This window comes from Podarcis tiliguerta (genome assembly GCF_965153285.1).
Source record: "Podarcis tiliguerta genome assembly, chromosome: 10".
Classification (NCBI taxonomy): domain Eukaryota; kingdom Metazoa; phylum Chordata; class Lepidosauria; order Squamata; family Lacertidae; genus Podarcis; species Podarcis tiliguerta.
Genome location: NC_139543.1, coordinates 30,773,493 through 30,791,016, shown reverse-complemented (window position 1 = coordinate 30,791,016; position 17,524 = coordinate 30,773,493). Strand labels below are relative to the sequence as shown.

The 17,524-nt window shown below is 42.7% G+C and overlaps 2 protein-coding genes across 3 annotated transcripts; one reads left to right on the top strand and one right to left on the bottom strand.

Moving 5' to 3' along the window:
• The first annotated feature begins 3,947 nt into the window (after nucleotides 1-3,947).
• LRRC10 (leucine rich repeat containing 10) lies at nucleotides 3,948-5,293 on the top strand. Its single transcript, XM_083400062.1, has one exon. It carries the CDS (start codon nucleotides 4,030-4,032, stop codon nucleotides 4,858-4,860), a length of 831 nt encoding a protein of 276 aa, XP_083256188.1. The 5' UTR covers nucleotides 3,948-4,029; the 3' UTR covers nucleotides 4,861-5,293.
• Nucleotides 5,294-6,393: 1,100 nt separating this feature from the next.
• On the bottom strand, nucleotides 6,394-17,091 carry CCT2 (chaperonin containing TCP1 subunit 2). Of its 2 annotated transcripts, none has more exons than XM_083399829.1 (16): nucleotides 16,926-17,091; nucleotides 14,704-14,778; nucleotides 14,510-14,575; nucleotides 14,306-14,417; nucleotides 13,859-13,935; nucleotides 13,441-13,553; nucleotides 12,110-12,312; nucleotides 11,080-11,180; nucleotides 10,871-10,998; nucleotides 10,368-10,471; nucleotides 9,624-9,743; nucleotides 8,863-8,991; nucleotides 8,661-8,764; nucleotides 7,870-7,969; nucleotides 7,422-7,563; nucleotides 6,394-6,653 (listed from the first exon to the last, which is right to left on the bottom strand). In XM_083399829.1, exons 1-16 carry the CDS (start codon nucleotides 16,926-16,928, stop codon nucleotides 6,623-6,625), a joined length of 1,608 nt encoding a protein of 535 aa, XP_083255955.1. In that variant the 5' UTR covers nucleotides 16,929-17,091; the 3' UTR covers nucleotides 6,394-6,622. The 2 variants fall into 2 exon arrangements, with proteins under 2 accessions (XP_083255955.1, XP_083255956.1); XM_083399830.1 differs by lacking the exon at nucleotides 16,926-17,091 and adding an exon at nucleotides 16,625-16,808.
• Between the last annotated feature and the right edge of the window lie 433 nt (nucleotides 17,092-17,524).

Genomic DNA, 17,524 nt, shown 5'->3' with positions numbered 1-17,524 from the left:
TGGTATTATGCATCCCTATCATTGGGACTTGTTGCAGGGGAAATGTTTCCATGAATTTTGCCCAGGGTTTGAGTCTAGTGCCATCTTGTAGCAAATACCTTTCTGTAACATGCCAACACCCAAAGTTTCTTTTTTATATATAAAAAAGCTTCTAAAGTAATTAACAAGACTCCTTTTTACAGAAACATGGGCCCACTGCTAAGAACACACTGAAAATATATGAAATACTTCCTTACCTTACTACAGCTGTGATGCACGGAATATAAACCAGAGCTGCTAAGAGAACCCTCATGGCTTCAGCTGGAAGTGGAAATAAAGCTGGCTTTTCTTCTCTCTCTTTCTTTTATATACTTTGCTGGATCACAACCAGCTGTTTGCAGGGTCAGTCAATGACTGCAGGTCAGTTGCTTGGCAGGACATTTGTAATGTGCTGGACAAGGACCCGCCAATTTGTGTAAATACTGCAATCTGTTACAACATGGATGGGAACTGGTGGCCCTCAGGATGCTGTTGGACTCCAACTCCCATCAACCCCAGCCAGCATTGCCAATAGCCAGGGATGCTGGGAGTTGGAGTCCAGCGACATCTAGGGGACCACACGTTCCCCACCCCTGCATTAGAACACTCAAACAAGGGAGTGATGGAGGCAGGTAGTAGCAGAGCATGTGGTAGAGCTTGACGCTGGTGTGGTTGCTTACCTGAATGGGGCTGAGGTGCCAATAAGGGCGAGACTGTGCAGTTGCACTGACAGGAGTGCTGGACCAGCAGGGATGCTCCCACTGGTGCAACCAACCTACCCCAGCCTTGCCACTATTGCCCTGCCCCAGTGCTCTCCAAATAAGGAGCAGTGACAGAGGTGGATTTAGGGAAGCGCGACTGGTTCACCCACACTAGTGAGAGGGCGCTGCAGGGGGGCTGCAACAATGACTTATAATGAAAATCGAAAAATGTGGATGGGGGTGCCAATTTTTGTTGTGTTGCGCAGGACGCCGTTGAAATTTGAAAGTCTGCCTCTAGCAGACTGCGTTGTAAGGAGGTTGGCTGTCTCTCACCACACATGCCTTAAGAATAATGAGTCTTTTTCAGTGTGGACTAAGTAATTATAAACCAGGTCTTACCATGACCCAGGTCTTCATAGGTGAACCTATGCAATTCAAAGCGCTACAGAAAAATGGTAAATGGGCTCATCTGAAAGATTCAGCACCATAACAAGCAATTTGACCTTTCCTTATGTCACCTGATTTTTCTCATTAGCTGTTACTGAATTAATTTCATTTAACCTCTCCCCAGGGACTCGGGTGGCGCTGTGGGTTAAACCACAGAGCCTAGGACTTGCCAATCAGAAGGTTGGAGGTTTGAATCCCGCAACGGGGTGAGCTCCCGTTGCTCGGTCCCTGCTCCTGCCAACCTAGCAGTTTGAAAGCAGGTTAAAGTGCAAGTAGATAAATAAGTACCGCTCTGGCAGGAAGGTAAACAGCGTTTCCGTACGCTGCTCTGGTTCACCAGAAGCGGCTTAGTCATGATGGCCACATGACCTGGAAGCTGTACGCCGGCTCCCTCAGCCAATAAAGTGAGATGAGCACCGCGACCCCAGAGTTGGTCATGACTGGACCTAATGGTCAGGGGTCCCTTTACCTTTACCTTTTAACCTCTCCCCAAGGCAGCAGGTGCAAAGCTTGCACTCTAAGGCTGTGTAGGCACTATATACCTTTAAACCCCACTTGAAGCACATCCTTTCCCTCGAAGGATTCTGGTTGCTGTAGTTTACCCCTCATGGAGCTATAATTCCCAGCTCCTCATAAACAAACGACAGGGTCCAGAATTCATGGAGAGAAAGAATGTGCTTCAAAGGTACAGTTTGTCTGCAATCCAATTCATCAGTTCAAGTTATTCCTACAAAATGTATCGGGGATGGGGAACCTCAATCCTGGGGGCTACATCCATCCTTCCAGATAGGCTGTCTCCAGGTTGCTCCTCCTCCTCCTCCTCCTCAGCCACACAGCCTCTCCCCAGGCCATGCCTCTCATTAGCCCTATTTTGAACCCTCCTGGAGCTCAAGTGCATCCTTGAACTCTGGCAATGCCTCTTCCATACCTCTGGTCCTGCCCATCACTGGCATGTGGCCCCCAGAAGGCTGCCTGGAAACAAATGTGGCCCTCTGAAAAAGCTTCCCTTCTCCTGACATATATAATGTGGTGTTGAGTAATCCTTGTGTCAAAAACTGTTGCTCAATGGCTCTGGCCTTTGGCTTGCACATCTAACGCAAGCAGGTTTGCAAAGACTTCAGGGCAAGCCCAGTGAGCAACAGAGACTATACAGGTTCATCCCTTAGGGAAAATGGCTCACTGCCCCACCAAACCCAAACTTGGCTGGCTGCTTGCTTACACCTGTAGCCCAAGGGGTAGCATTGCCTATCGCTTGCCTCCTCCTCCCCAGTTTCTCTGTTCGCATTGTAAAACTCAGCAAGGACAAGGATGGGGTCCAAACAAATATAATAATAATAATAATAATAATAATAATAATAATAATAATAATAATAATAATAATATATTTTTTTTATACCCCGCCCTCCCCAGCCAAGGCCGGGCTCAGGGCGGCTAACAAGCAATAATAAAAACAAGTTGAATGAATACAGCTTAAAAACAAGATTAAAAATACATTAAAATCTTTAGTTGGCTCTGTTTGTCATTGGCTGTGGCTCCACTTCCTGTTGGCCTCCCTGCCTTGCACTCCAGCAGTCCCAGTGGGCACCAGTGGATGGAGTCACTGCATGACCATTTGGGGACACAACCCAAGTTGAATCAGGATTAAGTCAACACTCACATCTGATCATATGCAGAGGGCTACGTGAATCAGCTCTTGTTCTCTTGCAGACAAAGGTGCAACTACTGTCTGTCTCAAGACTTTCACCTCTGAGAGGCAGAGCATCCTACATTAACTGGTCTTCACCCCCCCCCCCATCACTCATTAAGGTCCTCAAAAGTCCAGACTCTAGGCTATTTTTTCATTGCCTTGATCTCGTTAGCCCACTGCAAGGAGACTTTGGCTTGCCAACATAGTCACAAGGTGCAGCAATCTAAGGTCATTGCGATCTGCATTGATAAGGCTAGATTAATAGTTAAACTGTGAACCAGAGTTTTTACCCCATAATATATTTAAGTAAGTCCTAAATATGTTCCTTAACAACAAATAAATGTAAATAGGAATCCTGCATCCAGAAATAGCAAAATGCCATATAAATCAATGTCCAATTTAAGCAGTAGGATTTGCCTAATTGTGCCATGAAATTTGAAACCATCCATTTGGGGTCAAATTAGATGTTAAAGGTGTCTTTGAATCCCATGCTTAAGACTCCCACATATTTTTTAACCAAAAGCAGCCAATGCAGTCCAATTCAGTTCAGGTTTGCGGTACAGGTGTAGGGTGGTTTACATCAGGTATACTAAAGCAGTAGCACCTATCTGGAACGGGAACCTGTCACAGTTTAGGGCCAACAAGAATTGCTTGGCTGATGGTTGAACCCTGACTGAAAGCCATGGCTGAGAGCCCTTCAGCTTGTGCCAGAGGGCATAATATATTTGCAATGAATAAACACTTACAGTAGATGACATTTACATAAATGAGTACTGAACATGCCTCTCTCTCATGTTACTAGCAAGTGACTATAGCATAAAGCACCATTAGAGCAGAGCCTTTAGAGTAGAGCATGCTAAGGGGAACATTGGGACTGTTTTGGAAAATATGTCTGATTAACCACTGTGCAATCTCAGAACTTCACCTCGACGTTTTCTGCTGCTCTTGCGCACGAGAGCTATTCCAAGGCAATGCCTGTATTTCTCATCAGCAGACACTCATTCAGTTATCAGGAACATTTCAGGGCTCTTGAGATTCGTGATTGTTGCTATGTGGACCATATATATTGCAGCAAGGAGGAGGGAACAGCACACAAAATAGAAGCCAGGCAGCTTCCCTGCTCCATAAGCCTGATTCACTAGTGAAGAACCAATGTAACTTTCCAAAGTTGTTAGGATGGGCAACGCTCTCCGAACAGTCATTGCTTTCTTCCCATCAGATGCCTGCCAGAAATACATCCTGGGAGACCTTGAAGAGATGCCAATTGATAAAATGTTGGATCTGAGCAGCAGGCAGGTGAGGAGGTTCCCGCTGCACGTTTGTTCTTTCAGGGAACTGGTCAAATTGTACCTGAGCGACAACAATCTGAATCATCTGCCCTCTGAGCTAGAACAGCTGCAGAACCTACAGATCTTGGCACTGGATTTCAACAATTTCCAAACGCTTCCCCCGGTGGTGTGCACCTTGAAGCAGCTGTGTATCCTTTACCTGGGCAACAACAGACTCGGAGACTTGCCAGTAGAGCTGCGCCAGCTGCAGAACCTGAAGACACTCTGGATCGAGTCCAACTGTTTGTATCACCTGCCCAACGTGGTGTGCGAGTTGAAGCAACTCAAGACGCTGCACGCCGGCTCCAATGCGCTGCACTCCCTGCCTGCGCAGCTGTGGTACCTGAAGGACCTGCGCAGCATCTGGCTCTCAGGCAACCTGCTGCCTGAATTCCCCCCCGTGTTGCTTCACATGCCATTCCTGGAAATTATCGACGTCGACCGCAACGTCATCACTTACTTCCCCAGTCTTGTGCACCTGAGCAGCTTGAAGCTGGTAATCTATGACCACAACCCCTGCAGAAACGCACCCAAGGTAGCCAAGGGGGTGCATAGGGTTGGGAGGTGGTCTGAGGAAAGCCCCGAACCTAGGAAACGATCTGGTATGGATAGGGACAAAGGATCTGAGGACATCGACTCTATTCTCCCTCCTCCAGGCCATCTCAGTCTAGCCGAGTGACAAAAATTTCCACTAGAGTGCAGAACTTGTAAGTTTGCTGCAGGAGCCCTCTCAGCCAGGGTGTTCATCTCCTGATAAAGATGAGAGTATCTGGACTGTGTTTTCACAGGCTGTATAATCCAGTGTAAAGCTGCATGTGTTTGATTTCACTTGATTTCTACGGTATTGTGTGCATGCCCAGCTTGGTGAGTAATTTAAATATCTAGAATTAGCAAGATAAACTCTGAACTGTGACAGCCAGCTAACGTACCACTTCTGATACCTGCAGCTCTTCTACAGAATTCAGATGGAATAAAACCTAGTACACATTATAAACAAATCTTTGAGAAGGGGGAAAGGAATCCATTTAAAGATAAAAATGCAGGTGCCTTGCCTTCTGTAAAATTAAAACCAATGCTATAGCACTAGCTCTGTGGTATTAAAGAAAGTGTGTGTATTTTGAAGGCACTTTGAAGATATTTCATCCTGCAAATTATCTAGTACAGCCAAACAGGGAAAATCTTTGCATTTATCCTGGTTTTGTGTGTAAATGAGAACTTTTAAGTTGGGGTTCACCAGTTACAAATCCAACTACATGGAGTCTATCTGCATTCCAGCTTGAGCGCTGCTCGGGGAAATGTAGCGTGTAGGGTTAAGAGAGATAGGACCCCTAGCGTAGTGTTCAACACCATCAGTCTCTGGGGAAGCCATGACTGATAGAAAAGCAATATTTATAGATATGCCATTAGAATAGTTTGTTTCCATTTAACTATTTAACTCAGTGTTATCCAATTAATGAAGTACTGCAGACCCCATTTTTCAAGTCAAGCTAATGACCCTCCTACTTTTGAAAATGTAGGTATCTCTGTGGTACTTTTTGCTATATGAATGGTACCACGGACCACCAATTAGGAACCATCGCTTTAGCCTATTATACATGCCTAACAAGTTAGAGGAACTATGCAGTTAGTTGTTTTACCTTTTAAATTAAAAGACATGCAATACGTTGGATGTAATCCTAAGTAAAGCTTTTTATTATTTCATTGTGAACTATTTCTCCTCCAACTTTCCAAGCTATTTCAGAATTCTGAAAGTAGACTACAGCCTACAAAAGCTCATGCCACAAGACATGCGGTCATAGTTAGAGTACCACAGAACTCTATCATTTGCTGCAACCAGCTAATACGGTTACTTCTTCCAGATTTTTTTTTTTAACATGCCAACTAGAAATTAACTTTTTTTGTCTTGGGGAAGTTATGTACTTGAACCTCCAATTCCAGCAAAAACAGTGAGGTTTCAGATTACTTCCTCCTTGCTGAGATGTGATAAACACACAACTAGCTAAGGTTTAGTGGCCTGTATTATCTTCATGAAATGTTTAATAAAAGGATCACACAGGATTTTTAAATACTAGCAGTAAACTTTGCTTTCATGATCAGCCACCTGCATATTATCTGAATTGTGCTCTCACTATTTCACACGTATGCATTCAAAGGTCTTTCCAATAAAAAACGCAAACTCCAGTACTATACCAAGGTAAATAGAAAGTCAAAACAGATTTCAAACTTTTATTATGGGGTACTACAAAGAGGATGGTGGGGAAGTATAGATGTTATACAATAAGAATGAATTGGTCTTTTTGAAACAATATAAGTTAAACCAACAAAAGAATGATCACATGCCAAAGATCGATATTCCATCCCTTTATTCCTCAAATCGGTCTGAAGCGCACAACGTATTTTGCAAACTTCTGGTCCACGTGTTTTTACTGACCATGGAATACTCAACACGGATAACGATCTGGTACTCTTTTCCTGAAAGAAGAATCAGAATTCAGTACACGCAAATGTTGGGAGGAAAGAAGAGTCTCCAAGTTCATTGCAAGCCTAGAATGTAAGAACCTAAAAGTGTTTGTACATGTTTGTTGTTTAGTTCATCAGCAATAGCCTTCTCAGTCCACTCTTAATTGCCCAGGTAATCCCAGACTAAGTTACAATGATATTTCAATTCATAACAGTAGCAGGCAGAGATAACTACAAGTCAAGAGGGTAAGACCACTGTTCGGCCCACTACCACAGATGCCTACAAGAGGGTTGGCACCAGCTGTATCTGAGGGGGAGGGAATTCGACAGACAACCAACCCCAAGAAAGTCCTCCCTCCTGTGCTGTTTATCAGTCAATTAATTGCAGCTCCATCAAGAGGACCTCCCCACAGATCTTCACGTACGAGCTCCCCACATGTTGGATCCCTCTGGCCAAGCCCTTCTGATTATTTTGAATCAGCCAAAAAAGGCAAGTGCCGAGAGGGTATGTTTCCAGTCCCGCTGCTTCCACTCCCTTGGCCACATCTTCAGGCCTCAAAACCTGAAACGGATCCTACTAGACCAAATAGGACACGGATAGTACCTTGATGGCAGTGTATCCTATCTTAGCCAGTAGCATCAAATGTACAACCGTAACAAAATTTCATAAACATAGAAGCATACCTACTATAAGGAAATTATAGTTCAAATCAATTGTTTTTCTGATAAAGATTGATTACGGCATTGTCTCGCAAGAACTGGGAAAGCTTTGGGTTTTACCTTGGAGCTGCTTTAATAATATCATCGACACGGAGAATGACCTCCGCAGCTTCAGCAGCACTCAGCAAAACCTGCCGTTTCACTTGAAAGCTTTCCACCACTCCCAGAGTTGCCATGTCTGCAATGGTAGCCTCCTTCATGTCTTCAAGAGATTTTAAAAAAAAATTATCAATGTTAATAAGGCAAGCATCCCATTTCCATAGTTTTTTTTGCATTTTCTATTTTGGCACTGTTAAAATGATACTGATTTTAATTAAAGGTCTACACATTTTCAATTGGAATTTGCATTTAGTGAAATTCAGTCTTATGCCCGATTTTAATTTTCACTGCTGCTGTTGAATGTAAAACACCCCAAAGCAGCTTCTATTCCCACTGCAAGTGTTTATTAGTTACACAAAGGTGTATGTTTTAAAAATAAAACATACAATCTATATATAAAAATCCTTACCAAGTCCATACGTGGTTTTCCCTTCAATATGAGCAGCTCGAAGCTGGGAAACCAAATCTGCACTGTCATAGCCAGCGTTATCAGCGATGATAGTTGGGAGCTAACAAAATAAAGCAGGCTTGTTGGACCATTTGGCAAAGAACAAACCTGCAAACTACGTGCCAGTTGCAAAAATAAATAACAATAACACACATATAAGCGCTGTTAGTTACTACTGTACTATTGCACTATCCTTACTCAAAATATATGTATCCTTGATGCAGAATCTGAATTTGTCAATACTAACAATCTTTGGCAATCCCTCCCATTCATTGAAGAGAAACAAGTTTACAAGAGAATCCCAGATCTCTGCTTAGGTCAGGGCTAGGGAACCATTATCCCTGACCACCGGCCACGGCTGATGGAAGGTGGAGTCCAACAACATCTGGAGTGCCACAGTCCTCCATTCCTGGTTCAAGGGAATCCTGCTACAATTGGTTTGGAGAGAGAGAAAGCCAACCCATGTTTTAGAAGTGCTTAGAAATAACACTATGTAAAGTCAGCCAAGCCAAAAGAAACATGGGAAAGGGCCCAGAGGAAGATAGGTAATGTTACTGTTCCTTGGTTAACAAGGGCACAATTTGGTTGCATGAGCCACAGACCTGAAAACTACCATCTCAAAAGACTTTGCAATGACCAACAACCAGTAAATGTCATTTGGGTGCTCAGCCTCCTCCTCCTCATAATTACTAGCTTTCCAGAACACTATGCTTCATTATACAGGTAGTAAAGAGAACCAAACACTAGTTTACCGTGCTCAAGGCCTTAGCGAAAGACTCCATTGCTACCGATTCCTTGCCTGGTGTCCTCTTTGCAAGCTCCCAGACAGCATTAGCCATTAACATCTCTGAGCAGCCTATGAGTTAGGAAAGAGACACCCTGTAACCAACCTGAGCAAGTATTAAAGTTAATCTTTCAATTGCTGGAGTTAAAATAAGAACACTGTATATTTACCTCCACCATACACCGTTCTAGTATCTTTTACAGTCTGGGCAAGAACACACAGTGCATCATGCAGAGATCTTTCCGCTTCATCTATGATCTGTTGTGTTGCACCACGCAGAACTACAGTGCATGCTTCACCTAAAAGGTATAAAAAGATAAGGAAAAGCAATAAAAATATTTCCAACAAAATCCTGTCTCCTACATAGCGATATATAAAAGGACACTGAACCTGCTGCCCTGATGTATATCAAGCCAAAACCTAAAGCCGCATAGTGGTGACTGGTTGTTATTATTTTTATTATTAATTATTGTTAAAATATGTGTACCACCCTTCATCTGCAGATCTCAGGGCAGCTCACAACATAAAAACACAATATAAAAGCATAAAAACAAGAAACAAGAAACCAATAACCCCCCCCCCAACTAGATGAACTGAGCTACTAGAGATGGTTGCTCTGTAGCTGCTCTTGTTGCATATTCAGGCATTTCCCTTTGCATACTTGCAAAAGGTGTTATTCTGTCTCGAGGTGGTAGAGGTGCTAGGGTCATTGCTCTTTCCATGTGTGGGTAACATATCAGCATTGCTGCTAACCACCATCCCTGATAGTTTCCAGGGACGTGCCTGTTGTTTTTAAAAATTTCAGACTGTGGGTATCTTCTCCCTTCCTTGGGTAAAGCATGAATGCAAGGTGGCAGCAGCTCCAGACACAGCAGTGGACAGTAGCTGGTACATATGATTGTTCTGTCCAACATTGAGCAGCAAAACCTACCCATGGCAACTCCAGAGAAATGAAGAAGTTTATCTTCACCAATCATGACCTCTTCAATCAGCTTGCAGCTTCCTAGCTTCACCAATTCTGGATGGTCAAAAGTTGAAGCAATTTCACCACCTGAGAATGAATGCAACTTTGTGTTAGCCTTTTCCTCCCACAAGTGTAAAATAGTTTTAGTAACTATTTACTTAGTAGACATACAAACCTGAACTTTGAAAAGAAGCTTTTATGAAAAGAAGTATGAGCAGATGTTCATCAGTCTTTTCTCTCTCTCTCTCTCTCTGTGTGTGTGTGTGTGTGTGTGTTTTGTTTTAAAGAAACTACTATGCTGATATACCACTTTTCATCTTAAATTATGGAGACATCCTCACTATCATTGTGCATTTTTTTTAATGTATTGGTAGCCACTTTCAGCTCTCATAGTTGGCCCGCAAACAGCAAAGAAGCTGGGTTCTGTGTAACTTTCCCGAATAGCTAAGAAAGAAATCAGATTTATAGTATGTTGCAAAAAAAAAAAAAAAAAAAAAATGAAGTGTAGGAGTACGAGTTCAGATCCTTTGTTCAATGGATGGTACTTTGCCGTCAAGGTAAGGTATTTACTATGTGATTCCTGGTTATTAGTGGCATGTTTTTTCTGGTGCTGCTGATTTACTTTTATTATGCAGTTGCGTTGTTTTTTTTACTGTACCACAATCTGGGATCCCTTGTGCAACAAAAGGCAGGTTAAAAATAATTCTGTACCTGTAACAAGAGCTAGACGTTCAACTCCAGCAAAATCTGCATGTTCAATAGCCATAACACCAGCAGCAGCAAACATCTGTTCTGGGTAGTTATAGATCAATTGCCTGTAATAAGAAAAGGTGCTCATAATAATGTGGCAGGAAACATAACGTATCTCAACAAAAACTTCCATAGTGCTTAACAAAACAATGATTTTTAAACATTGTGTATGACTTTAACTGTTAATGACTAGTAACCAAGGTTTTGTCTTGGGTTCAACATGCCAGGCTCTAGCTTTCATCCATGGTATGGCATGGCAGCAGCAGCAGGTATGAGGAAGGAGTGATGTGGGAACTTCTGAGCACCTTGCACCAACATGCTGTTTGCTCACACTAAACTAGTTTGTTTTAAGCAGTGGTTTAAGGTGATGTGTGAACTGTACCACTATGTAGTTACAGGCTTGTCAGCAGAGGCTCTCAAGGGTCAATCAGTATGTTCCAAACATCCCTCAGCATAATACATACCTGTTGATAAAGCAGTTTATTCCATGCTTCAGAATACGTTCAACCTTCTCCTTCATTTTCTCCTTTTCTGCTTGTTCAATTTCTGCCACCTTTGCTGTGGAATCCACTCTTACACGGGAGCCAAATATCTAAGAAATAAATATGGCAATATGAAGCAATAGCTCAACTGCTTTGACTACACTAGGATTTGCACCACAAAAATTACGTACCTTAATTTTATCAGTATCCATGCCAGTATTTGCAATAAGGATTTTTGCATTTTCAATCCTTTTTGGCTGGTTGACTCCAATTTTTTTATCCAACAGAAAACCTAAAATGAAGAAGAATCAGACTTTTGTTATAGCAGCAAGGATTATCGGGCATATTTTATGAAACTGAACAGGTTGCCTGGGTCTCTTTTCACTCAAACAGTCATAGGAATAGATTCAACACTTAGTTGAATAAAACAAAGTGGTATTCCCCCCAAATCATATGAAGCATCAAGGAACACACAAGGCAGACCAAAATGAAACAGTAATAGAATCCGAAGATACTTAGCTTCTTAAATGTAGATAATTTGAGGCTACTTCAGATGCTTAATTCGTACAATACTTTATGAAGTGACCCAAGTGCATAAATATGAAAAGGTTTCTCTCAGAATGGGCAAACATTCAGTTTACATAGGTAATCCTGTGATTAAAAACCATTCAGGAAGCAATGTAAACATGATCCACTTACGTTTCACATCTATGGAAATAGCTTTCAGAGGCCCTTCTCTGCATGCAAAATATTACATCGGAACTTGCCTTCAAAATTTTACCAAGGCTAATAGAAACATACAAATACTGGCTGAACTAATATATCACAGTAAGCCATAACCCATCTTGTTCCTTCCATTTTCAGCACTATATCTGAACCAGTGATTGTGTTTGTTTCGCTCCTACAAACCATGAGCAGTAAGCAAAGAAGAAAATTTGGTTACAGATCAGTTTATTTAGAGTGAAACAAAGTATGATCCCTGGTTTGGGCATAACACTGAGACAGGAATTGTGAGCGATTTTTCTCCCAGTGCAAGCCTGTAGGAATAAAGTAGGCACTATTTTGTTTGTGAACACTGCGTTATGGCTTACATGACAGCAAACAATGTTTTTTTTAAATGGCTTAGTGGAAAGCCTGCTATTTTATCTTCATAGTAAGCAATGATAAGGTTCCTTGCTATGACATAATTTACTGAATTGTTACCAGTAAGCAAAATTATACCTTCATCCAAGTAGGAGTCTATTAGACTTCCTCCTAGTTTCTTGATGATATGAATAGCTTCCAGATTACCAGATCCCTTCAGCCTAAGGACAGCATCTACTGCAAGTTTTGCAAAGTGATCTTTATGATGAGTAAGCAATTTTGAAGAGAGTGTGGTTTCTGCAATATTCATTAAGTCTTTGTGAAATGAAGCTTCATTTCCCCTGAAAAGCAGAAAAAGAAAACTTAAAAGCACATCTTGGATCACTAAAATATATGGCCTTGATCCAGAGAACCATACAGCAAAGTTCTGCATATAATTGCAAGGCTTCTGACACTCCATTTTTGAACAACAACCACCCACCTACACCAACCTAACAAGCCGCTACTCAAACTTGGGAGACAATATCTTCAAGTGTTAAGAACAAAAATACTGTAAGCCCTGGCAGATGTCTAATATTTGCACTATTATTTTATTTTCAATATTTTTTTTAATATTTCTGCACTATTATGTATCTTAGAAGAATGTAAAACTGTATTTTCACATAAAGATGTCCAATGTTTCATCTGCATATTGAAGAGACTAAATTAATCCATGAATCATGGGTTTTATTTTTTCAAATGCAGAACCTCCTCAGCATTTAAAATCCATGAATAAACAGCAGTACAATAGGGTTTTGCCTCATTAATGTGCCACAGACCCAGTCCTTTGTATCTAGCACATTTTTGAACTCTGGTATAAATCAAAGTTTTGCAACACAGGTCAATTTTTTCTAATACAAGACAATTTTATTCAAAATATAGGATAATGTTCTAGAACACTGTCCTATCCAGGTGTGAAGATGTCTTGTTCACTAGGACAAAAGCATCTGAAATAGGGAGGCTATTCTTTCCACAATAGCCACTGTAAAATATTTAAAGTAGTTGGAAAAATAAAAAACTAAAGAGGGAACAAGCCATTTGCATCAGACACCATTGTCTTTAAAACATGTTTTTCACAAATAAATACAGCAATATCTAAAATAATATGCTGCAGAATTCAGAATGTTTTTAATCTGTTGTGAGCCGCCCAGAGTGGCTGGGAAAACCCAGCCGAATGGGCGGGGTATAAATAAATTAGTAGTAGTAGTATGTTCAGGATAAATTTCAAGACTATTTTGCTTATCGGTAGAATATTACAACGAAGTTGTGTGTTTCAAATAGCAGGAAACACTTCTTTAAGTGTAAGCACCTTTCAGCTCTTAATGCTACTTTCCTTTTTTGTTTGGTTGCACACACCTGTCATTAGTTACATGATATTGGACCATAACAATCTGAGAGACAAATGCCTGTTGTCTGTGACTAGAACTAACCCATGATCCACAGCAGATTTCACCAAGGCTTCTCTTGCTGCTTTTGTGGCTTCTCTCCAACCTGCAATAATGGTCTGAGGGTGGATTTTTCTGGCAATCAATAATTCTGCCTCCTAGAAAAATCAAAGCATTTAGTTTATCTTAATGCAGTTGCAAGTAAAACAGGAACTTCAAGTGTGCTTTCCGACAAACACATGCCACTTTCTTGTTCCTTTTTTCAGTTGTCTCAATGATGTAACGGATTAAATAAGATTACCTGGAATCTTCAACAAATAAAAGCTCCCTAATTTTTTTTTTATCAGTATACCTTATACATATTCTATAAAGTTAGCTATATTAGTTTGTTGCAGCAAAAAAACTTCAACTTAGCATTTCAGCATACCTTTTCAGTGTTTTAAAAAATGGAACTATTTATTACCCTTAGCAATTCAGCTGCCAGAACAGTTACTGAAGTAGTTCCATCTCCAACTTCGTCATCTTGAACCTTGGACATATCTGTGAGGAAAACGTTACCACAGAAGCTTTAATATTGAAGTATCATGTTAGTATTCTATACGGCTATACAGAAATCAGAGATAAAAACAGGATCTCTCTAACTGCACTGTCATACTATAGGCAAGGCTGTATGTGCCCAGGATAGGGCACTATGTCATGAGAAGCAAATACAGCATTATGCAATGCTTAAGCAGCACCGTCCAGCTTTTTCTTTACGTCTAAGTTTGACTGCTTTGGTTCAAGAACCAGCATGATGTGGTGAATAATGTCAGACTGGGAACACAGCGTAGTTTTCACAGGAAGCAGACAATCTACAATCTTTTAATTTAGCAAAATAAAATATCCCCGTAATGTATTTAGTCAAACATACCAACCAAAACCTTGGCTGCAGGGTTGTCCACTCCAATAGCTTTTAAGATAGTTGCCCCATCATTGGTTACTGTCACTGTGCCTTCTCTTCCAGTACTAAGGAGAATCTTGTCCTGAAGGTCCATATTTGAAGATATTAAATATTTGACTCAAAAGTGGTAACAGTGATAAAAGCAATGTATTTCAGAAATTACAAATAACTTACCATGCCCTTAGGTCCCAAAGTGCTTTTAACTAGATCTCCAATGGCAATAGCCCCAACAAAAGATGACTGGAATAAAAAAGGGGAAATTATAAATATGACCCCAAGCAGAATAAGCTCAAGCTTTCTTTTATAGCAAACATATACAGGTGCAACTACAGTTCTAGATATCAAGTATCAATGAATATTAGACTTGCCAAACGGGCTGTCTCTGCTCTCTCTTCATCAGCCCCAGCCTTGAAGATATTCACAGGTGCTAGGGATAAGGATGCCTGAAATAATAGGAAACAAAATGCCAATTAGCATATAGGAGAGACTCAGTTTTCAAATAACAATTTTACACCTTGCCATCCACTTACTATGAGTGTTATGCAATTTCTGAATTGCTCACATTGTGACTATTGCTCCTTTCAGGCATGATGTTCACTTATAAATCCTACATACTAACAGGTACAAGAGCACTAAGTTCTGCCTCCCAGATCACCACTGTCATCGCCCTTCATGAGTCTGAAGTGGACAGCATTTTCTATTTGGGGGTTAGGGTGGAGGCTAACAGTGTGATTTAAAGTATGAATCAACCCAGACCCTGCAATCATCATCTGAGGTGCTTCTTTCAGCGTCTCCGCAAGGTCTGGAGGGTGGCAGCACAAGATCAGGTCTTTTCTGCAGTGGCTTCCCATTTGTGGAATGCTCTTCACAAGGAGTCCACCTGGCGCCTTCATCACACATCTTTAAGTGCCCAGCAAAAATGTTACTCTGTAACCTGGTCTTGGGCTGATTTAACATTCTATGGCTTTTTAAATGTGTTTGCGGGAGAGAAGCAATTGGTTTGTTTTCGTTTTATTATGTATTTTGTGTTTTCATTCTGTTTTTTTTTTTAATGTGGTCAACTGACCTGTGGTCGTCAGGTGAAGGGCGACAAACAAATTTAATAAATAATAATAGTAATAATAAAAAATCTTACAAAAGAAGGGTTCTAGATCACAGTAGGAGCACTTCATCCTCCAATTTGTGGAGGGCAACAGTATGGTGATGTTTGGGGAATGAGCTGAGCATGCTTGTCCCTCCTCAGGTGTAAAATGTACACACAAATCAAACAACCAAACAACAGCTTACAGCTGCAGAACAGCAATGAGGAATATCTGGATCGCAGGCCAAATAAAGCCCACAAGGCCATTTTGGTCAAGCCGCACGAGCCTGTCTCGTACCTGCTATTGTCAAGTGTGGGGCAGCTAAAGACACACTGTCTGCAAAGCTTCCCAAGCTCTGATCATCAGGTTTTGCAAAGTCCTGTGCATGGGACTTTGAAAGACCCGCTGATCAGACGGATGCTAGTTCTTGCAGGACGCAACACACATGGCGTCGACAGGCTCCATGATCAGATGATGTTCAGCACTTTATGTGCCTCTCTGCTTGGTTTCAAACAACAAGGGCTAATACATGTAGCCTCGCCCACCTGTCAAACTTGGGGGGGGGGGGGACAAGGATGTGGTCCACCCACCAGATCCAGGCCCCCCACTCCTGCTGCAGAATGCAACGTGAACTGCAGTGCAAATCGCTACAGTGGTACCTCGAGTTAAGTAATTAATTCATTCCGGAGGTCCGTACTTCACCTCAAACTGTTCTTAACCTGAGGTACCACTTTAGCTAATGGGGCCTCCCGCTGCTGACGTGCCGCCGGAGCACGATTTCTGTTCTCAACCTAAAGCAAAGTTCTTAACCCGAGGTATTATTTCTGGGTTAGTGGAGTGTGTAACCTGAAGTGTATGTAACCCAGGATACCATTGTACATCGAAATTTAAGAAAAAGGGTGGTGTGTGTGACGCCATAGGCATGGCAGCAGCCAGGCTCCAGTGAAAGGAGTCTTCACACAGATCCCCAATGAACTCGGGAGGCGACGGGACTCTCTTTCCTTGGGAGATTTTGAATCATCAAAAGGAAGCTGTACGTGAGATTCCTGCCTTGCAGGGGGTTGGGCTAGATGACCCCGGGGTCCCTTCCAACCCTATGAAGTGACTGCATGGAACTACAACCAAGAGGCCTCTCCGGAGTCCCCCCCCCCGAGCTGCGGCTTCCTTTGTCTCTGGCGCTGGCTGCCTTTAAGCGCCGCCTGCGCACCGAAGGGAGAGGGAGGCGACCCTTCCTCCTCGGGCCGAGGAAAGGCGACGGGGACGGCCTGAAGGGATGAAGGCCCCAGCATCCTACCCCCCGTGGACGGCGCCGCCCAAGGAGAGAGCGGGGCCCAGGGGCCTCTCCATCCCCGGCCGTTGCCACCAGGGCGTCACCGGCTCCCCTCCCCCTTTCCGGTAATTCTGGAACCTTCGTTTCCCTTCCCGCCCCCCCCTCAGCCACGCCGGGCTCCGGCTCCCCCTCAGCAAAGAGGGACGGAGGATATGGGATTATTAGACTCGAGGCTCACCATGTTGACGGCGCGGTCGGGCTTCCAGGCCGCTACTCGAATCTTCCCAGCCGCCTCGTGCCCGGAGCCGCAGCTGCGCGTTCGAGAGGATTCAACGAACACCGGAAATGACGCTCGGCACCGGAGAAAGGAAGAGCAGAGCGGGCTCGTTGCATGCCGGGAAGTGTAGTTTTTCCCTCCCTGCCGGCGGGTCCTCTGCGTAGCGGGTTGGAGCCCAAGCCAGGGATCGGCACGAGCTTGTAATGTAACGGGTGGAGATGGGTTTTCAGATCCAGCTGCTACAGCGGCAAGAATGTTACTCGCCCCAAAATGGAAAGAAGTAGAAGTCCCAGCAAAGAATTGGGTACAAAAACTTACGGAGTATTCAGAAAGATTTCTTGAAGCAACAGGCCTGCTTTGAATTGCAGCTGTTAGTTCTGGGTATAGCAGTCCCACACAGTGGTATCTAGATTTTGTTTAATTAGGCAAAACCGAAGGTTCTAAATACTGTACTGGGTCGCCACAAATGTCAGAGACCTGGCCTTCAAGATGGGAGCTAGTGGTTAGGCACCCCTCTGATCTGGCCCAATTTAAACTATTAGCAAAAATAATGGCCAGAA